The following is a 23,375-nucleotide window of genomic DNA, read 5'->3' on the forward strand; positions in this document are numbered from 1 at the left end:
TTTGTCGTCTTTATGGAGCTTCTCCATCTTTGGCTGCAAAGAACATAATCAGTCTGATTTCAGTGTTGACCATCTGGTGATGTCCATGTGTAGAGTCTTCTCTTGTGTTGTTGGAAGAAGGTGTTTGCTATGACCAGTGCATTTTCTTGGCAAAAGTCTATTAGTCTTTGCCCTCCTATTAGTACCACTTTTCAGTTTCAGGATTCTATCCAGGATAACATGTTACTTTTAGTTGTCACATTCCCTTGGACTCTTGGCTGTGATAAGTTCCGAGTGTTTCGTTGTTTTGGGTGACCTTGTCAGTTTTCAGGACTACTGGTACTTTGAGGATGCCCCTCTGTTGGAATTAGTCTGATGTTTTTCATGGTTAGACTGGAGCTGAACACAGAAGTTGGCAGTCAGTGGATCAGGGTTAGGTACTACTGTTTGCTCTTAGACTCAGTATCCTTTTTCTCATTATTATGCTAGCAATTTTATCTCAAATAAAATACTTATACTGGCCTTTGCTTTCTTCTTCTCGACTTTAGCAGAAACAACTCTAATATTTCCTGCCTAAGTTTGGTAGGGCTCTGTCTCCACTGTTTCCCATTATATTGGACATTTTTGCTAAGAATGCTTGATTTTTTTCAAATGTCATTTTCTTCTTAGATTTATTCATGTATATATTAATCTGATCAGGCTGTCACAGCAATAGAAATTTATTTTTACAGTTCTGAAGCCTGGAAGTCCTAGATTTAGGTCTGATAGCATTCAGTCACATGGCCTTCCCTCTGCATATGCATGAGGTTGAGAGAGAGTGAGCTCTGTGATGTCTCTTCTTATAAGAACTCTAATGCTAGTGAATCAGGGCCCCTCCTTTATCACTTAATTTAGCCTTAATTACTTCCTTACTCCAGATACAGCCATACTGGGGTTGAGGGTGTCAATATATGAATTTTGGGAGGACACATATATTCAGTTCATAACAATATATTGTATATTGATATATTTCCTAATTTTGAAGATTCCTTTCATTTTTTGTATAAACCTATTTGATTATGGTATGTTTCTCTTTTGAAGTGTTTTTAAATTTTGTTTATTTTATTCAGGAACTTGTTATTGATATTCAGGATATATTGATATATAATTTTTTTTTAAAGTAACAAGTTCTGGAAGAATTACTGAGACTTGTTTCAAGGGCAAGAATAACAAGATGATATATAATTTTTTTTTAAAGTAACAAGTTCTGGAAGAATTACTGAGACTTGTTTCAAGGGCAAGAATGACAAGATGATAATCAGGAAGTTAGTGATTTATGAGAGTAAGCCGAACTCTAGTGCCAGAAGAATGATTCAAATTAGAGGTCAAAATTGTTTTGTTAATCAGCAATTTATCTGGATCTTCTATTCAAATGAAACTATATAGGAAACTCAAGTATATTTTTACTCTTTTGTATTGCTTTATTTGTAGCTTGTTAGATAAAGAGTTTAAGTGGAGTTCTAAGATTCTGAATGCAAACCTTGACATTTACTTTTTTTTTTATGATGAATATATGCCCTGTAGAAAAAGCTTAGTAATATGGTTTAAAAAATAAGTAAGTAAAAGAAAAATGGAAAAATAAGTCTTTCTCCTTGATATGATGAAATTTAACTCCACATTGGCCTAAATGGTAATTAGTAATCAAGAGATCATTATTTTTTCATTTTTAAATGTTGAATAAAATTTCTTTTCATCCAGACCTTATGAACTGGAAATTTACACTTAGAATAAGACAAATTCCACTAAAATCTCTGGCCTGTCTTATTCAGATATTTCTTGATTGGCTCAGCTACTAGTCATTGTGAGATCCAAGATAAAGGAGTTGACTGGAGTGATCCTCTCCCTCAATGTATAAGTAAGTAAAGACTCCTTATGACTTGACTATAAACCTAAACCATGTTAGGTAATAAAACACCTGTGCCTCTTTGTTGCTTATTGTACACTCCATTAGAATTTGCATCACGAGTGTTAGATTTGTAAGTATGCCTTCCCTCATTATTTCTTCCTCTTCATTCATCTCAGTTGTCAAGTGCAAGCCTCCTCCAACCATCAGCAATGGGAAGCACAATGGTGGAGATGAAGATTTCTACACATATGGCTCTTCTGTCACCTACAGCTGTGACCCTGACTTCTCAATGTTAGGCAAAGCCTCCATTTCTTGCAGAGTGGAAAATAAAACAATAGGTGTCTGGTATCCAAGCCCTCCTACTTGTAAAAGTAAGTGACAATACTGAATGTATTAAAAGAAATGGAATGATTCAAAGGCAAACTAATCAAGGCAAAGTTAAATTAATTCACTTGTTCAGCTACTCATATGCTATTATTAGTCAGAAAGCATAGGCTATACTGCAATAATAATCAATACCAAAATCCCCAGATTTTTTTAACAGTAAAAACTTTGTTCTTTGTTTGGTTTTTGTTTGTGTGTGTGTATATATATGTATATATATATATATATACACACATATATCAGTCAGTCAGTTCAATCACTCAGTCGTGTCTGACTCTTTGCAACCCCATGGACTGCAGCATGCCAGGCCTCCCTGTCCATCACCAACACGTAAATGTATGAAAGTGAAAGTGAAGTTGCTCAGTCACGTCCGTCTCTTTGCGGCCCCATGGACTGTATGTAGCCTACTAGGCTCCTCCGTCCATGGGAGTACTCCAGGCAAGAGTACTGGAGTGGGTTGCCATTTCCTTCTCCAATGTAAATGTATACATATATACACATTTTAATTTTTTTTTAGGCTCCTTGTTAGTGCACAGCTCACTTGGGAAATCCTCTAGAGGGCAGTCATTTACATGGTAATCCAGATTGTTTATATCTTCTGACAACTCCCTCACAAAACATCCAAAATCTCGTCTGTTCTGTACATCTGCATCTAAATTCCTGTTCTGCAAACAGGCTCACCTGTACCATCTTTCTTGATTCTGCTGCTGCTGCTAAGTTGCTTCAGTCATGTCCGACTTTGTGCGACCCCATACACGGCAGCCCATTAGGCTCCCCCGTCCCTGGGATTCTCCAGGCAAGAACATTGGAGTGGGTTGCCATTTCATTCTCCAATGCATGAAAGAGAAAAGTGAAAGTGAAGTTGCTCAGTCGTGTCTGACTCTTAGCAACCCCATGGACTGTAGCCCACCAGGCTCCTCTGTCCATGGGATTTTCCAGGCAAGAGTACTGGAAAATGGGTACATATGCATTAATATACAATATTTTTGTTTTTCTCTTTCTAACTTATTTCACTCTGTATGACAGACTTTAGGTTCATCCACAGCACTACAAATGACCCAATTTTGTTCTTCTATTTTTTGGCTGCAGAAAATAGCACAACATTGTAAAGCAATTATATGCCAACAAATAAGTTAAGGAAAACCACAAAACTTCCACAATCAGTTCATCAGGGGATGTGAACAAGTAGACAGTCCTGGGCTCATATATTCTTTGACTTGGAAGTAAAATATCTTGCTTTTCATTAAAAATTTTGGCCAAACTAGTCCCTTGTTTCTGCCTAGTATAAATGAAATAGGAAATATAGTTTTCTGTTTCCTTGGAACAACTAGAAATATGGGTGGACACCACACTTGTAATGTTAACCACGTATGTATACAGGGCACACAAAGTCATACCAACGTTAGCAGATCAAAAGTAAAAGATAAGCATAGAAGATATTTTACCTTTCATTTCTAAAAGCCATGCCAGGATCAGGAATGACTCATCTTACTGGTATAAAACACCTCTAATTGTGGCATTTAATGGACTTTAACAACACAGTGTCATTTACTGTTTTGATTTAGTACAATGCTGGGGCTAAAGAAATAATCGTGAAGTGTTCGAAATGCCTAGAGTCTCACTGCAAGAGCTGGAATTGACAGGACCTGAGTCTGGAAAGTTTGCAGGGCTAGGTTATGAAGGACCTTGTCTGTCTTCAGAACTTCAGAACAGACAGAATGTCTGTGAAGGGCAGACACTGAGAGGCTTTAACCAGGGGAGTAAATGTGCTGCATTTTAGAAGGAGAAGTCTGGCTATAGAGTGAGCAACAATTCAAAGTGGGACAGAACTTAACCCATAGACATCTGCTGCAGCTATCCAGCCAAGTAGTGAGGCTGGTTTCAGCCGAGGCAATGGCAGTTGGCCTGGAGAGAAGTTGAGAAATGCTGAAGGAATTAAAAGTGGCAGGACTGACAGGTCTTGATGACTGATGGCTGTGGGGTGGCGGGGGAGGGGGGATTCGTTCTGTGCTTGTGATCTGGGATGCCCTGGCTGCTCTACATCACAACCATCACATCAATACTATTGGCCACTGAACATGAAAGTGAAAGCTGCTCAGCTGTGTCTGACTCTTTGCAACCCCATGGACTGTATAGTCCATGGAATTCTCCACGCCAGAATACTGGAGTGGGTAGCCTTTCCCAACTGGCCACTGACCCACCACCAAAATCATCCAGGAGTGTAAGCCATTAGAAGAGGAAGATTTTGGGGTCTTTGGAATTTGGGTTTTAGATATTGATTAGGGGTTTTTGAGATATTGACACATAATATTAATTTCATATGTACATCATAGTGGTATGATATTTGTGTATATACAGTGGAATTGATCATAATAAGTCTAGTTGACATCTTTCACCATACATAGTTACAAAATAATTTCTCTTGTGATGAGACTATTAAGACTCTACTCTCTTTGCAACTCTCAAATATGTATTGCAGTGTTATTAACTATAGGCACCAGGCTGTACATCACATCCCCATGACTCATTTATATATCTGGAAGTTTGTACCTTTTAACCCACATCACTCATTCCCATTGCACATTCCCTCCTCTGGAAACCACCAATCTATTCTTTGTAATGATGAAATGGGTTTTTCAAATACTTCTTTGATGAGAAATATTAGGACTTTATCCACATGGACTAATATGACAGGACCTCATTTTGCTGAGATTCCTAAGAATTAAAAACACATACATAAAGCTTTAAAATATTTTCTTTGTATGTACTTGATGTAGGCTTGTATCAAGTCTCCCTGAGAACTATATATCAATAGTAATCACATCATTATTGCCATTTCTCTTTTATAACTCATATGTCCTTTTTATGCTTCGTTAGATATAGTCTGTCACAGACCACGAGTTCGAAATGGAATCATTCTGTCTGGATTTGGACCCATCTATCACTACAAAGACTCTATTCTGTTCAGCTGCAAGAAAGGTTATATCCTCAATGGAAACAATTTAATCCATTGTGATGCTAATAATGAGTGGCATCCTTCTCCTCCCACTTGTGAACTCAGTGAGTATACACCAAAGGGATTTTCATAACTGGCATCTAAAGTTATCCAGGAATATGGGTGTAGCATGCTCACAGGCACAAGCCCACTTAAATCCCAAGAGTCATTTTACATTAAATTAGTACTTTTCTCTAGTTTTCTCATGTCGGGAGAAAGGTTTTTTCCTTTCTTTTTTTCCTTTTCCTGCTAGTAATCTCTTTGTGTTATCTGAGGGTTTTCTATACATATACATCAAACAGTTTTGAGCCCAGTGACATCACAGACATGGCAGATTTATTTATTCCTTACAAAATATTTCAGTAGACACTAGTAAATTGTCTCATCCTAACAAAATAAACATATTCTGAGAATTTTTTGAAAGATGGAGGTAAAATTCCTTCAAGATGTTCCATTTTAAAATTTGCACAGAGATGCTGTATGGGCTAATGTTGGCCTTGATACCTTGAAGTTTTAAATACATACAGCTCAGTCATAAGGTTAATGATACTTATTGCTAAGAATTATTAAGTACTTTATATCAAGCATTGCTCTAAGTACATGACATCAATTAATTCATTTAGTATTTACCATGATCCTAAGAGGTGGATATTACTTTTTTAAAAATCACATTTTAATGATGACAGAACAGAGTGATTAAGTAACTAGCACAAGCTTACATAGTTATTTGGCAATGGAAGCCACTGCTACATTGTGATATATTCATTTCCTTCTGCCATTAGGAGAAATAGGTGATGATTTACATATGTACTGACAAAATTTGATAAATATGTGATTTGACAGATCTGTACCCCTTCTTCAATCCATATATACCTTTGGCATCATATCCATTAGGGAATAAAAGCAGAATCCAATATTATGTGAAACAAGGTTTAAGCTCAAATCAGAAGTTCCTGGTGACAGTGTTATAGTATCTGTATAGTATCTGGGGAACACAAAAACTCTTATTCTAATTCCCTTTTAGGCAAGGAGAATCAGGTGAACATTTCATTTATTTAGCAGCAAACTTGTGCTGTGTATCCTCAGTGATCTCTGATGCTCCCATGCTGAAGTGCTTTGACATCGAAGGAGAACTAAGCTCCTGGAGGTTGACCCAGTAATCTAGATATTGCCCCTTTCTGCACCATGGTGTGTTGCCTCAATAACATCCTCTGGATTGCTGTGTGCTTTGAGTGCTTGGCAATAGTCTATCAGAGGTTGATGCTGTCAAGTCTGTTCCTAGAATTCCCATCTAACCTTTGCCATCTGTTTCTCCCTCAGTTAATATGAGCTACCTTTTCTGGGGATAGGGGCGGGTGTGTGCCAGGCTTATTGGGTCAGTCTGCCAACCCCCAAAACAGGTTTCTTTCATCCTTGCATTTTTTTCATGATCAGATAGTTGTATTGGGTTACCAGACATTCCTCATGCTGTCTGGGATGGAAAAGACAACAAGCTAAAAAATCAAGAGGTATTCGAAGTTGGGACCGAGTTGAAATATCAATGCAAGTTTGGCTACAGACCTATTCCAGATGAACCTCTGACTTTTACTTGTCAGAAAAATTTCACGTGGACACCATCCAAAGGGTGTGAATGTAAGTAAACTTTGTTTTGTGTACTCTAATTTGTGGTATCTTCTTTTCCACTGAAAATGTTGAGCATGTGCTCGGATTTTGTACTTTACTGGTTACAATTGATTTCTTAAAATGTATGCTTTGAAATACTTCCAGAGTTAATTTATTGGATCTTTGCAAATTAGTAGAGGAGCTATTTTAAAGGTCATCCTGAAGACTGGGAGAGCTAAAAAATCATGTCCTTCATGATTTTTCGAAGGGCCTCTGCCCCTTCGAATTCAGCATCAAATGAAAAATCAACTTGGGTATCAAATATGGGTATCACCTTTATAATTGGTAACCCTCTAGGGCAGCTGTCATTTATATGGTAATCCAGATTGTTTAGATCTGTAACAACTCCAGTGTAAAACCTCAGTGGTCAGTTTTGCAGGCAAAATGAACAAGGAATCAAAAATCTTTGACCTGGAAATGGTATATCTTACTTTTCATTAAAGCTTTTTGGCTAGTCTGGTCCCTTTTTGGGGCTTCCCAGAAGGTGCTAGTGGTAAAGAATCCATCTGCCAATGCAGGAGATATAAGAGATGTGGGTTCAACCACAGGGTGTGGAAGATCCCCTGGAGGAGGGCATGACAACCCACTTCAGTGTTCTTGTCTGGAGAATCCCATGGACAGAGGAGCCTGATGGACTTCATGGGATGTGTCCATAGGGGCACAAAGGCACACAACTGAAACCACTTAGCTCACACACACACACACACCCGCGTGCACACACACAGAAAGAATACCCTATCGCTGCCTAGTGAAAAATAAATAAAAAATATAGTATTCTGCTTCTTCTGAAGCAACTGAAAATATCAATGGACATCACACTAATGATGTCAACGGGCCTACAGGACAAAAAAAAAGGAAAAATCATACTGACATTAGTAGATCAGTAGTAAAAGGCAAGCAGAGAAACCATGTTCACAATCTTCTCTGGAAAAATCAGAAGGGAGGTTATGTAAATTTCAGTGATGACTTGGCTTCCTGGTCTAAAACTTATCTTTACAGCAATTAACATCACAGTGTCATTTACGTCTTCATTCAGTACAATGCCAGGCCAAGAGAGCATTTTTGTTTTTTAGTCACTAAGCTGTGTCTGACTCTTTGGGACCCCATAGAATGTAGCAGGCCAGGCTTCCCTGTCCTTCACTATCTCCCTGAGTTTACTCAAATTCATGTCCATCAAGTCAGTGAGGCCATCCAACCATCTCATCCTTTGTCACCCACTTCTCCTTTTGCCCACAATCTTTCCCAGCACCAGGGTCTTTTCCAATGAGTTGGCTTTTCTCATCAGGTGGTCAAAGTATTGGAGCTTCAGCTTCAGCATCAGTCCTTCCATGAGTATTCAGGGTTGATTTCCTTTAGGATCGACTGGTTTGATCTCTTTGCTGTCCAAGGGACTCTCATATGTCTTTTCTAGCCTGCAAGTGCTGAAATGGACAGGACCTGAGACTGGAAAGTTAGCAGAATTAGGTTATGAAAGAACCTGTGTATGACTCTCAGGAGTTCAGTATGAAGATGAAGGGGAGACAGTGAAAGTCTTTAGCCAGGGGAGTAAATGTGCTGCATTGTAGAAAGAGAAGTCTGGCTATAGGTGGGCAACAATTTGAAGTGGAACAGAACTTAACCCATAGACTTCTGCTGCAGCTATCCAGCCAAGTAGTGAGGCTGGTTTCAGCTGAGGCAATGGCAATAGGCCTGAAGAGAAGTTGAGAAATGCTGAAGGAATTAAAGTGGCAAGACTGACAGGTCTAGATGACTGACCAGCTGTGGGGTAGCAGGGGAGGGGGAGGTTTGTTCTTTGCTTGTGATCCCTGATGCCTCTACATCACAACCCTCATGTCATTATTATTGGCCACTGACCCACCACAAGAGAAACAAGACCAAGAGCTGACTGTGGCTCAGACCATGAACTCCTTATTGCCAAATTCAGACTTAAATTGAAGAAAGTAGGAAAACCACTAGACCATTCAGTTATGACCTAAATCAAATCCCTTATGATTATACAGTGGAAGTGAGAAATAGATTTAAGGGACTAGATCTGCTAGAGAGAGTGCCTGATAAACTATGGACAGAGGTTCTTGACATTGTACAGGAGACAGGGATCAAGACCATACCCATGGAAAAGAAATGCAAAAAAGCAAAATGGCTGTCTGGGGAGGCCTTAGAAATAGCTGTGAAAAGAAGAGAAGCGAAAAGAAAGAAAAGTAAAGATATAAACATCTGAATGCAGAGTTCCACAGAATAGCAAGGAGAGATAAGAAAGCCTTCCTCAGTGATCAATGCAAAGAAATAGAGGAAAACAACAGAATGGGAAAGACTAGAGATCTCTTCAAGAAAATTAGAGATACCAAGGGAACATTCCATGCAAAGATGGGCTCGATTAAGGACAGAAATGGTATGGACCTAACAGAAGCCGAAGATATTAAGAAGAGGTGGCAAGAATACACAGAAGAACTGTACAAAAAAGATCTTCACAATCAAGATAATCACTATGGTGTGATCACTCACCTAGAGCCAGACATCCTGGAATGTGAAGTTAAATGGGCCTTAGAAAGCACCACTATGAACAAAGCTAGTGGAGGTGATGGAATTCCAGTGGAGCTCTTTCAAATCCTGAAAGATGATGCTGTGAAAGTGCTGCACTCAATATACCAGCAAATTTGGAAAACTCAGCAGTGGCCACAGGACTGGAAAAGGTCAGTTTTCATTCCAATTCCAAAGAAAGGCAATGCCAAAGAATGCTCAAACTACCACACATTTGCACTCATCTCACATGCTAGTAAAGTAATGCTCAAAATTCTCCAAGCCAGGCTTCAACAATACGTGAACCATGAACTTCCAGATGCTCAAGCTGGTTTTAGAAAAGGCAGAGGAACCAGAGATCAAATTGCCAACATCCACTGGATCATCGAAAAAGCAAGAGAGTTCCAGAAAAACATCTATTTCTGCTTTATTGACTATGCAAAATCCTTTGACTGTGTGGATCACAATAAACTGTGGAAAATTCTGAAAGAGACGGGAATACCAGAGCACCTGATCTGCCTCTTTAGAAACCTATATGCAGGCCAGGAAGCAACAGTTAGAACTGGACATGGAACAACAGACTGGTTCCAAATAGGAAAAGGAGTACGTCAAGGTGTATATTGTCACCCATATTTAACTTATATGCAGAGTACATCATGAGAAATGCTGGGCTGGAAGAAGCACAAGCTGGAATCAAGATTGCTGGTAGAAATGTCAATAACCTCAGATATGCAGATGACACCACCCTTATGGCAGAAAGTGACGAGGAACTCAAAAGCCTCTTGATGAAAGTGAAAGTGGAAAGTGAAAAAGTTGGCTTAAAGCTCAACATTCAGAAAATGAAGATCACGGCATCCGGTCCCATCACTTCATGGGAAATAGATGGGACAACGGTGGAAACAGTGTCAGACTTCATTTTTCTGGGCTCCAAAATCAGTGCAGATGGTGACTGCAGCCATGAAATTAAAAGACGCTCACTTCTTGGAAGGAAAGTTATGACCAACCTAGATAGCATATTGAAAAGCAGAGACATTACTTTGCCAACAAAGGTCCTTCTAGTCAAGGCTATGGTTTTTCCAGTGGTCATGCATGAATGTGAGAGTTGGACTGTGACGAAAGCTGAGCACTGAAGAATTGATGCTTTTGAACTATGGAGAAGACTCTTGAGATTCCTTGGACTGCAAAGAGATCCAACCAGTCCATTCTGAAGGAGATCAGCCCTGGGATTTCTTTGGAAGGAATGATGCTAAAGCTGAAACTCCAGTACTTTGGCCACCTCATTTGAAGAGTTGACTCTTTGGAGAAGACTGATGCTGGGAGGGATTGGGGGCAGGAGGAGAAGGGGACGACAGAGGATGAGATGGCTTGATGGCATCACTGACTCGATGGACGTGAGTCTGAGTGAACTCCGGGAATTGGTGATGAACAGAGAGACCTGGCGTGCTGCGATTCATGGGGTCGCAAAGAGTCGGACACTACTGAGTGACTGAACTGAACTGAACTGACCCACCTCTTATCTTCATTACTGCCACCATATTTGGCCTCAGGTCAAATGATAGGGAGGGAACACAGCCCCACCCTTCAACAGAAAATTGGGGTAAAGATACTGAGCATGGCCCTGACCATCAGAACAAGACCCAGTTTCTCCCTCAGTCAGTCTCTCCCATCAGGAAGCTTCCATAAGCCTCTTATCCTTCTCCATCAGAGGGCAGACAAACTGAAAACCACAATCACAGAAAACTAAGCAATCTTATCACATGGACCACAGCCCTGTCTAACTCAGTAAAACTATGAGCCATGCCTTGTAGGGCCACCCAATGGACGGTTCATGATGGAGAGTTCTGACAAAACATGGTCCACTGGAGAAATGCAAACCACTTCAGTATTCCTACCTTGAGAAGCTCATGAACAGTACGAAAGGCAAAAAGATAGGACACTGAAAGATGAACTCCCCAGGTCGGTAGGTGCCCATCATTCTGCTGGAGATCAGTAGAGAAATAACTCCAGAAAGAGTGAAGAGATGGAGTCAAAGCAAAAACAACAACCATTTATGGATGTGACTGGTGATAAAAGTAAAGTCTGATGCTATAAAGAGCAATATTGCATAGGAACCTGAAATGTTAGGTCCATGAATCAAGGCACGTTGAAAGTTGTCACACAGTAGAGGGCAAGAGCAGAGAAGGCAATGGCACCCCACTCCAGTACTCTTGCCTGGAAAATCCCGTGGACGGAAGAGCCTGGAGTCCATGGGGTCGCCTAGGGTCGGACATGACTGAGCGACTTCACTTTCACTTTTCACTTTCATGCACTGGAGAAGGAAATGGCAACCCACTCTAGTGTTCTTGCCTGGAGAATCCCAGGGATGGGGGAGCCTGGTGGGCTGCTGTCTATAGGGTCGCACAGAGTTGGACACGACTGAAGTGACTTAGCAGCAGCAGAGGGCAATAGTGAACATTGATATTTTAGGGATTAGCGAACCCAAATGGGCTGGAATGGGGGAATTTAACTCAGATGACCATTATATCTACTACTGTGGGCAAGAATCCCTTAAAAGAAATGGAGCAGCCAACACAGTCAACAAAAGAATCCAAAATGCAGTACTTGGGTGCAATCTCAAAAATGACAGAATGATCTCTGTTCGTTTCCAAGGCAAACCATTAAGTATCACAGTAATCCAAGCCTATGCCACAACCAGTAATGCTGAAGAAGCTGAAGCTGAATGGTTCTATCAGGCAAGTGTATGCTCCTTGGTTCTGTCTTGTCACAGCAAAGATTTGGAGTGATGGACATTAAAGCCCTCGGCGTGCCACAGCTCTCAGGTCTTGGACAGACCATGTTACAGCTCTCAGGTCTCAAACAGACTGTGTTATAGCTCTTAGACAAATCAGGGTTACAGCTCTATTTTACTTAGAAGATAGCAGGATCCATCCTCAAACCGTGAGGGCATGCCAACCCAAAGACGTGAAGAGAAAAGAGTGGAGGAGTGCACCAGCGTGCTGGAGACAGAGAGACAGAGAGAGAGAGAGCCCACTGGCTCCTCTTTTTATATGTTTTTCCCTCCCCCTGGGCCTGCCCTATGCAAATTGGGCTAGCCAGGAGTGCTGTTTGTTTACCCGAAGGCCTCACTCTGGTCCTTGGACCTTCTTTTGACCTTCCTTTGTTCTATTTTCGTGGGCTTTTCCCTTCCTTGTCTTTTAGCCACTGCCATTCTGGACTCCTGTTTCCTATTCTAACTACCTGACAGTTCTATGAAGACCTACAATACCTTCTAGAACTAACACCCCAAAAAGATGTCCTTTTCACTAGAGGGGATTGAAATGCAAAAGTAGGAAGTCAAGAAATACCGGGAGTAATGGGCAAATTTGGCCTTGGAGTACAGAATGAAGCAGGGCAAAGGCTAACAGAGTTTTGCCAAGAGAATGAACTGGTCATAGCAAACACCCTCTTCCACAACACAAGAGAAGGTTCCACACATGCACATCACCAGATGGTCAATACCAAAATCAGACTGATTATATTCTTTGCAGCCAAAGATGGAGAAGCTCTATACAGTCAGCAGAAACAAGCCCAGGAGGCATGACTGTAGCTTATAGCATGAACTCCTTATTGCCAAATTCAGACTTAAAATGAAGAAAGTGGGGAAAACCACTAGACCATTCAGGTATGACCTAAATCAAATCCCTAAAGACTATACAGTGGAAGTGAGAAATAGATTCAAGGGATTAGATCTGATAGACAGAATGCCTGAACAACTATGGACAGGGGTTCATCATTTTGTACAGGAGGCAATGATCAAGACCATCCTCAGGAAAAAGAAACGCAACAAGGCAAAATGGTTGTCTGAGGAGGCCTTACAAACAGCTATGACAATAAGAGAAAAGGAAAGGAAAGTGAAATCACTCAGTGGTGTCTGACTCTTTGCGACCCCATGGACTGTAGCCCACCAAGCTCCTCTGTCCATGGGATTCTCCAGGCAAGAATACTGGAGTGGGTTGCCATTTCCTTCTCCAGGGGATCTTCCTGACCCAGGAATTGAACCCAGGTCTCCTGCATTGCAGGCAGATGCTTTAACCTCTGAGCCACCAGGGAAGCCCCAAATGATAAAGGAAAGGAAAGTGAAGAAAATAAGAGAAGTGAAAGGCAAAGGAGAAAAGAAAAAGATATACGCATTTGAATACAGAGTTCCAAAGAATAGCAAGGAGAGATAAGAAAGCCTTCCTCAGTGATCAGTGCAAAGAAATAGAAGAACACAATAGAATGGGAAAAACTAGAGGTCTCTTCAAGAAAATCAGAGATACCCAAGGGAAATTTTCATACAAAGATAGGCACAATAAAGGACAGAAATGGTATGGATCTAACAGAAGCAGAGGATATAAAGAAGAGGTGGCAAGAATACACAGAAGGAAAAAGAGATCTTCATGACCCAGATAACCCTGGTGGTGTGATCACTCACCTAGAGCCAGACATCCTGGAATGTGAAGTCAAGTGGGCCTTAGGAAGCATCACTACAAACAAAGCTAGTGGAGGTGATAAAATTCCAGTTGAGCTATTTCAAACCCTAAAAGATGATGCTGTGAAAGTGCTGCACTCAATATGCCAGCAAATTTGGAAAACACAGCAGTGGTGACAGGACTGGAAAATGTTAGTTTTCATTCCAATCCCAAAGAAATGTAATGCCCAAGAATTCTCAGACTAGCACACAACTACAATCATCTCACATGCTAGCAAAGTAGTCCTCAAAATTCTCTAAGCCAGGCTTCAACAGTACGTGAACTGTGAACTTCTAAATGTTCAAGCTGGATTTAGAAAAGGCAGAGGAACCAGAGATCAAACTGCCAGCATTCATTGGATCATCAAAAAAAGCAAGAGAGTTCCAGAAAAACATCTACTTCTGTTTTATTGACTATGCCAAAGCCTTTGACTGTATGGACCACAACAAACTGTGGAAAATTCTTAAAGAGCTGGGAATACCAGACAACCTGACCTGCCTCTTGAGAAATCTAAATGCAGGTCAAGAAGCAAAAAAAAAAAAAAAAAAAAAAAACCCAATACAATATTGTAAAGTAAAAAAAAAAATAATAATTAAAAAAATTAAAAAAAAAAAGAAGAAGCAGTTAGAACTGGACATGGAGCAACAGACTGGTTTCAAACCGAGAAAGGAGTACCTCAGGGCTGTATACTGTCACCCTGCTTATTTAATTTATATGCAGAGTACATCATGGGAAATGCTGGGCTGGATGAAGCACAAGCTGGAATCAAGATTGACGGGAGAAATATCAATAACCTCAGATATGAAGATGACATCACCCTTATGGCAGAAAGTGAAGAACTTAAGAGCCTCCTGATGAAAGTGAAAAAGTTGGCTTAAAATTCAACATTCAGAAAACAAAGATTATGGCATCTGGTCTCAACACTTCATGACAAATAGATGGGGAAACAGTGGAAACAGTGGCAGAGTTTATTTTTTTGAGCTCCAAAATCACAGCAGATGGTGACTGCAGCCATGAAATTAAAAGACACCTGCTCCTTGGAAGAAAAATTTATGACTAACCTACATAGCATATTAAAAAGGAAAGACATTACTTTTCCAACAAAGGTCTGTCTAGTCAAAGCTATGGTTTTTCCAGTAGTCAGGTATGGATGTGAAAGTTGGACTATAAAGAAACCTGAGCACCAAAGAATTGATGCTTTTGAACTGTGGTGTTGTAGAAGACTCTTGAGAATCCCTTGGACTGCAAGGAGATCCACCCAGTCCATCCTAAAGGAAATCAGTCCTGAATATTAATTGGAAGGACTGATGCTGAAGCTGAAACTCCAATACTTTGGCCACCTGATGTGAAGAACTGATTCATTCAGAAAAGACCCTGATGTGGGAAAGATTGAAGGCAGGAAGAGAAGGGGACTACAGAGGATGAGATGGTTGGATGGCATCACTGACTCAATGGGTATGAGTTTGGGTAAACTCCGGGAGTTGGTGATGGACAGGGAGGCCTGGCGTGCTGTGGTCCACGGGGTCGTAAAAAGCCAGAAACGACTGAGCGACTGAACTGAACTGAACTGAAGGGTGTTTTGTGATATTATTGACATATAATATTATTTTAGGTGTACCTTATACTGATTTGATATTTGTGAGTATAGTTAAATGATTGTAATAAACCTAGTGAACATATATCACCATACATAGTTACAAAATAATTTTTCCTATGATGAAAACTTTAAAGTCATATACTCTAAGCAACTTTCAAATATATATATATTACAGTGTATTAACTATAGACACTGTGCTGTACATTATATCCCCATAATTTATTTATAACTGAAAGTTTGTACCTTTTGATCCACTTCATTCATTTGTCCACTTTGCATTCCCACCTCTGGCAACCACAAAGCTACTATCTGTAACTGAGAAATTGCTTTTCAATTTTTTAATGAAAAATATATAGGACTTTATCCACCTCGAGTAACTTGACCAGACCTCACTTCACTCAGGTTCCTAGGAACTAAAAGGGTATCGTGCATGCTTAGTTGCTAAGTCATATCTGACTCGTTGAGACTTTGTGGTCTGTAGTCCACCGGACTCCTCTGTCCATGGGATTTCCTAAGCACAAATACTGGAATGGGTTGTTATTTCCTTCTCCAGGGGACTTTTCAGACCCTGAGTTGAATGCCCATCTCCTTTATTGGCAGGCAATTTCTTTACCACTGAGCCACTTGGGAAATCCACTAAAAGGATATACATAAAGCTTTAAAATGTTTTCTTTATAGTTACTTGATGTAGGCTTGTATCAGGTCTCCCGGAGACCCATATATCAATAGTAGTCACATCATTATCACCATTTCTTTTATAACTCAGATGTCCTTTTTATGCTTCGTTAGATATAGTCTGTCATGGACCACAAGTTCAAAATGGAATCATTCTGTCTGGATTTGGACCCATCTATCACTACAAAGACTCTGTTCTGTTCAGCTGCAAGAAAGGCTATATCCTCAATGGCAACAAGTTAATCCATTGTGGTGCTGATGACGAGTGGCATCCTTCTCCTCCCACTTGTGAACTCAGTGAGTATGCACCAAAGGGATTTTCATAATTGGCATCTAAAGTTATCCAGGAATATGGGTGTAGCATGCTCACAGGCACAAGCCCACTTAAATCCCAAGTCATTTTACATTAAATTAGTACATTTCTCTAGTTTTCTCATGTCAGGAGAAAGGTTTTTTCCTTTCTTTTTTTCCTTTTCCTGCTAGTAATCTCTTTGTGTTATCTGAGGGTTTTCTATACATATACATCAAACAGTTTTGAGCCCAGTGACATCACAGACATGGCAGATTTATTTATTCCTTACAAAATATTTCAGTAGACTAGTAAATTGTCTCATCCTAACAAAATAAACATATTCTGAGAATTTTTTGAAAGATGGAGGTAAAATTCCTTCAAGATATTCCATTTTAAAATTTGCACAGAGATGCTGTATGGGCTAATGTTGGCCTTGATACCTTTAAGTTGTAAATACCCACAGATGAGTCATAAGATTAATGATACTTATTGCTAAGAATTATTAAGCATGTTGTATCAAGCATTGTTCTAAGTATATGACATCAATTAATTCATTTAGTATTTACCATGATCCTAATAGGTAGATATTACTTTTTAAAAAATCACATTTTAAAAATTTAATTTAATTTTATTTTTAAACTTTACATAATTGTATTAGTTTTGCCAAATATCAAAATGAATCCGCCACAGGTATACATGTGTTCCTCATCCTGAACCCTCCTCCCTCCTCCCTCCCCATTTTAATGATAACAAAACAGAGTGATTAAGTAACTAGCACAAGCTCACATAGGTGTTTGGTGATAGAAGCCATGGCTATATTGTAATTTATTCATTCCCTTCTGCCATCATGAGAAGTTAGGTGATGACTTACATATGTAGTGACGAAATTTGATAAACATGCAATATGACAGACCTGTATCCCTTTTTCAATCCCTATGTACCTTTGACAACATATCCAGTAGGGAATAAAGAATCCAATATTATGTGGAACAAGGTTTAAGCTCAAATCAGAAGTTCTTTGGTAACAGTGTTATAGTATCTGGGAAACACTACAATTCCTATTGTAGTTCCACTTTAGGCAAGGAGAACCAGGGGAACATTTGGTTTATTTAGCAGCAAATTTGTGCTGTGTATCCTCAATGATCTCTGATATTTCCCATGCTGAAGTGCTTTGACATGGAAGGGCAACTAAGTCCCTGGAGGTTGACCCAGTACCCTAGATATTGCCCTTTTCTGCACCACAGTGTGTTACCTCAATAATATCCTCTGGATTGCTGTGTGCATTGTCAGTGTCAATCCGTTCAGTCACTCCGTCATGTCGATCCCATGGGCTGCAGCACGCTAGGCTTCCCTGTCCGTCACCAACTCTTGAAACTTGCACAAACTCATGTCCATCCAGTTGGTGATGCCATCCGACCATCTCATCCTCTGTGTCTGCTTCTCCTCCTGCCTTCGATCTTTCCCAGCATCAGGGTCTTTTCCAATGAGTCAGTTCTTCTCATCAGGTGGCCAAAGTATTGGAGTTTCAGCTTCAGCATCAGACCTTCCATGAATACTCAGGACTGATTTCTGGTTGTTTCTCCTTGCAGTCCAAGGGACTCTCAAGAGTCTTCTCCAACACTGCAGATCAAAAGCATCAATTCTTTGGTGCTCAGCTTTCTTTATAGTCCAACTTTCACATCCATACATGACTACTGGAAAAACCATAGCTTTGACTATAGAGACCTTTGCTTGCAAATTAATGTCTCTGGTTTTTAATATGCTGTCTAGGTTGGTCATAGCCTTTCTTCCAAGGAGCAGGTGTCTTTTAATTTCATGGCTGCAGTCAACATCTGCAGTGATTTTGGAGCCCAGGAAAATAAAGTCTCTCACTATGTCCATTGTTTCCCTGTCTGTTTGCCATGAAGTGATAGGACCAGATGTCATGACCTCATTGTTTGAATGTTGAGTTTTAAGCCAACTTTTTCACTCTCCTCTTTCACTTTCATCAAGAAGCTTAAGAGAACTAAACTTCATTTTCTGCCATAAGGGTGGTGTCATCTGAATATCTGAGGTTATTGATATTTCTCCTGTCAATCTTGATTCCAGCTTGTGTTTCATTCAGCCCGGCATTTCGCATGATGTACTGGCATGTAAGTTAAATAAGCTGGGTGGCAATATACAGACTTGACGAACTTCTTTCCCAGTTTGGAACCAGCCTGTTGCTTCTTGAGCTGCATACAGATTTCTCAGGAGGCAGGTCAGGTGGTCTGATTTTCCCATCTCTTTAAAAATTTTCCTTAGTTTCCTGTGATCCACACAGGCAAAAGCTTTGTCATAGTCAATAAAGCAGAAGTAGATGCATTTCTGGAACTCACTTGCTTTTTCAATGATCCAGTGGATATTGGCTATTTGATCTCTTGTTTCTCTGCCTTTTCTAAATCCAGCTTGACTATCTGGAAGTTCATGGTTCATGTACTGTTGAAGCCTGGTTTGGAGAATTTTGAGCTTTACTTTGCTAGCGTGTGAGATGAGTGCAATTGTGTGATAGTTTGAGCGTTCTTTGGAATTGCCTTTCTTTGTGATTGGGGCTTCCCTGATATCTCAGTTGGTAAAGAATCCACCTGTAATGCAGGAGACACTGGTTTGATTCCTGAGTCATGAAGATCTGTTGGAGACGGGATAAGATACCCACTCCAGTATTCTTGGGCTTCCCTTGTGGCTCAGCTGGTAAAGAATCTGCCTGCAATGGGGCAGACCTGGGTTCTATCCCTGCTTTGGGAAGATCCCCAGGAGAAGGGAAAGGCTACCACTCCAGTGATCTGGCCTAGAGAATTCCATGGACTGTAAAGTCCATGGAGTCCCAAAGAGTTGGACCTGACTGAGTGATTTTCACTTCACTTTCACTTTCTTTGGAATTGGGATGAAAACTGACCTTTTCCAGTCTTATGCCCACTGCTGAGTTTTCCAAATTTGCTGGCATATTGAGAGCATCACTTTCACAGTATCATCTTTTAGGATTTGAAATAGCTCAGCTGGAATTCCATCACCTCCACTAGCTTTGTAGTGATGTTTCTTAAGGCCCACTTGACTTAATATTCCAGGATGTCTGCTTCTAGGTGAGTGATCACACCATTGGGGTTATATGGGTCATGAAAATCTTTTTTGTACAATTCTTCTGTGTATTCTTTTTAATATCTTCAGCTTCTGTTAGGTCCATACCATTTCTGTCCTTTACTGTGCCCATCTTTGCATGAAGTGTTCCCTTGGTATCTCTAATGTTCTTGAAGAGACCTCTAGTCTTTCCCATTCTATTGTGTTCCTCTATTTCTTTGCACTGATCACTGAGGAAGGCTTTCTTATCTCTCCTTGCTATTCTTTGGAACTCTGCATTCAAATGGGCATATCTTTCCTTTCCTCCTTTGCCTTTTGCTTCTCTTCTTTTTTCAGCTATTTTAAAGACCTCCTCAGACAACCGTTTTGCCCTTTGCATTACTTTTTCTTAGGGATGGTCTTGAGTGTGCAATGACTGCTTGGCAATAATCAGAGATTGATCCTTCCATGTCTCTTCCTGGAATTCCCAATTAGCCTTTGCCATCTGTTTCTTTCTCAACTAATATGAGTTATACTTGTTCTGGCAATGGGGAGACAGGGTGTGCAGAGTTCATTGCATCTGACTGCCAACCCCCAAAACAGCTTTCTTTCATTCTTGCACTTTTTTCATGATCAGATAGTTGTATTGGGTTACCAGACGTTCCTCATGCTATCTGGGATGGAAGAGACAACATGTTAAGCAATCAAGAAGTATTTGAAGTTGGGACCGAGTTGAAATATCAATGCAAATTTGGCTACAGACCTATTCTAGATGAACCTCTGACTTTGACTTGTCAGAAAAATTTCACATGGACAACATCTAAAGGATGTGAATGTAAGTAAATTTTGTTTTATGTACTCTTATTTGTGGTATCTTCTTTTCCATTGAAAATGTTGAGCATGTGCTCGGATTTTGTACTTTACTGGTTACAATTGATTTCTTAAAATGTATGCTTTGAAATATTTCTAGAGTTAATGTATTGGATCTTTGAAAATTAGTAGAGGAGCTATTTTAAAGGTCATCCTGAAGACTGGGAGAGCTGAAAAATCATGTCCTTCATACTCTGCCCCTTTGAATTCAGCATCAAATGAAAAATCAACTTGGGTATCAAATATGGGTATCACCTTTACAATTGGTGATAAAGGGCAGCTGTCATTTATATGGTAATCCAGATTGTTTAGATCTGTAACAACTCCAGTGTAAAACCTCAGTGGTCAGTTTTGCAGGTAAAATGAACAAGGAATGAAAAATCTTTGACCTGGAAATGATATATCTTACTTTTCATTAAAGCCTTTTGGCTAGTCTGGTCCCTTGTTGGGGCTTCCCAGAAGGTGCTAGTGGTAAAGAATCCATCTGCCAATGCAGGAGATATAAGAGATGTGGGTTCAATGACAGGGTGTGGAAGATCCCTGGAGGAGGGCATGACAACCCACTTCAGTGTTCTTGTCTGGAGAATCCCATGGACAGAGGAGCCTGGTGGATTTCATGAGGTGTGTCCATTGGGTCATAAAGGCACACAACTGAAACCACTTAGTGCACACGCGCGTGCGCACACACACACACACACAGAATACCTTGTTGCTGCCTAGTGAAAAAGAAATAAAAAATATAGTATTCTGCTTCTTCTGAAGCAACTGAAAATATCGGTGGATCCACACTAGTGATGTCAGCAGGCCTATAGGATGAAAATAAAATCATTCCAACATTTGTAGGTCAATAGTAAAAGGCAAGCAGAGATATCATGTTCACCTTCTTCTCTGGAAAAGCCAAAAGGGGATGTTATGTCAGATTCAGTAATGACTCGGCTTCCTGGTCTAATACATATCTTTTACAGCAGTTAAAAATGCAGTGTCATTTACTGTTTTGATTCAGTACAATGCTGAGGCAAGAGAGCATTGTTGTTGTTCAGTCACTAAGTCATGTGTGACTCTTTGGGACCCCATAGAGTATAGCTTTTGGGGCTTCCCTGTTCTTCACTATGTCCCTGAGTCTACTCAAACTCATGTCCATTGAGTCAGTGATGCCACCCAACTATCTCATCCTTTGTCATCCCCTTCTCTTAACCTCAATCTTTCTCAGCACCAGAGTCTTTTCCAATGAGTTGGTTCTTCCCATCAGGTGGCCAAAGTATTGGAGCTTCAGCTTCAGCATCAGTCCTTCCAGTGAATATTCAGGGTTGATTTCCTTCAGGATTGACTGGTTTGATCTCCTTGTGGTCCAAGGGACTCTCATGTGTCTTCTTCTAGCTTGCAAAAGCTGGAATTGACAGGACCTGAGGCTGGAAAGTTTGCAGGGCTAGGTTATGAAGGACTGTGTGTGTCTTCAGGAGTTAAGAATGTATGTGAAGGGCAGACATTGAAAGGCTTTAACCAGAGGAGTAAATGTGCTGCATTTTAGAAACAGAAGTCTGGCTGTGGAGTGAGCAACAGTTCGAAGTGGGACAGAACTTAACCCATAGACATCTGCTGCAGCTATCCAGCCAAGTAGTAAGGCTGGTTTCAGCTGAGGCAATGGCAGTTGGCCTGAAGAGAAGTTGAGAAATCCTGAAGGAATTAAAAGTGGCAGGAGAAGGCAATGGCACCCCACTCCAGTACTCTTGCCTGGAAAATCCTGTGGGCGGAGGAACCTGGTAGGCTGCAGTCCAAGGGGTCGCTACAAGTCGGACACGACTGAGCAACTTCACTTTCACTTTTCACTTTCATGCATTGGAGAAGGAAATGGCAACCCACTCCAGTGTTCTTGCCTGGAGAATCCCAGGGACGGGGGAGCCTGGTGGGCTGCCGTCTATGGGGTTGCACAGAGTCGGACACGACTGAAGCAACTTAGCAGCAGCAGCAGCAGGACTGACAGGACTGGAAGACTGATGGCTGTGGGGTGTCGGGGGAGTTGGGGTTCATTCTGTGCTTGTGATCTGGGATGCCCTGGCTGCCTCTACATCACAACCATCACATCAACACTTTTGGCCACTGACCCACCACCACAATCATCCAGGAGCGTAGGCCATTAGAAGAGGAAGATTTGGGGTCTTTGGAATTTGGATTTCAGGCTTTAGATATTGCTAAGGGTTTTTTTTTTTTTTAGATATAATTGACTTATAATACTAATTTCAGGTGTACATCAGTGATTTGATATTTACGTAAATACAGTGAAATGATCATAATAACTTTAGTGAACATCTATCACCATACAAAGTTACAAAATAATTTTTCTTATGATGAAATGTTTTAAGTTCATTCTCCAAACAACTTTCAAACATATATTACAGAGGTATTAACTTCAGGCACCATGCTGTACACTACATCCCCATGATTTATTTATAACTGGAATTTTGTACCTTTTGACCCTTCATTCCTTTTGTCCACTCTGCATCCGCACCTCTGGCAACCACCAACTTATTATCTGGAATGAAGAAATTGTTTTTTCAATTTTTTTCTACACTGAATAACATGACGGGACCTCATTTCACCGAGGAACTAGAAACTAGAAGGATATCATCCATTCCTAGTTGCTAAGTCGTTTCTGACCCTTTGCGACCCTTTGGTCCATAGCCTGCCAGACTCCTCTGTCCATGCGATTTCCCAAACAAGAATACTGGCATGGGTTGTTATTTCCTTCTCCAGGGGATCTTCCAGACCCTGGGGTTAAATCCCTGTCTCCTTCATTGGCAGGTGGTTTCTTTACCACTGAGCCACTTGGGAAGCCCACTAAAAGGATATACATACAACTTTAAAAAATTTTCTTTGTGTGTTCTTGATGTAGGCTTGAATCGGGTCTCCCGGAGACCCATATGTCAATAGTAGTCACATCATTATCACCATTTCTCTTT

At 40.5% G+C, this 23,375-nt stretch overlaps 1 protein-coding gene across 1 annotated transcript in view; it reads left to right on the forward strand.

Moving 5' to 3' along the window:
• LOC113906354 (zona pellucida sperm-binding protein 3 receptor-like) overlaps nt 1-23,375 on the forward strand; it is a 63,058-nt gene that overhangs the window by 24,855 nt on the left and 14,828 nt on the right. The window contains exons 5-10 of the mRNA XM_027564360.1: nt 1,788-1,873; nt 2,041-2,235; nt 5,126-5,308; nt 6,678-6,875; nt 16,299-16,481; nt 20,186-20,383. Coding sequence (XP_027420161.1) covers nt 1,788-1,873; nt 2,041-2,235; nt 5,126-5,308; nt 6,678-6,875; nt 16,299-16,481; nt 20,186-20,383 — 1,043 coding nt within the window. The remainder of the gene's footprint in view (nt 1-1,787; nt 1,874-2,040; nt 2,236-5,125; nt 5,309-6,677; nt 6,876-16,298; nt 16,482-20,185; nt 20,384-23,375) is intronic.

This window comes from Bos indicus x Bos taurus, chromosome 16 (assembly GCF_003369695.1).
Source record: "Bos indicus x Bos taurus breed Angus x Brahman F1 hybrid chromosome 16, Bos_hybrid_MaternalHap_v2.0, whole genome shotgun sequence".
NCBI lineage: Eukaryota > Metazoa > Chordata > Mammalia > Artiodactyla > Bovidae > Bos > Bos indicus x Bos taurus.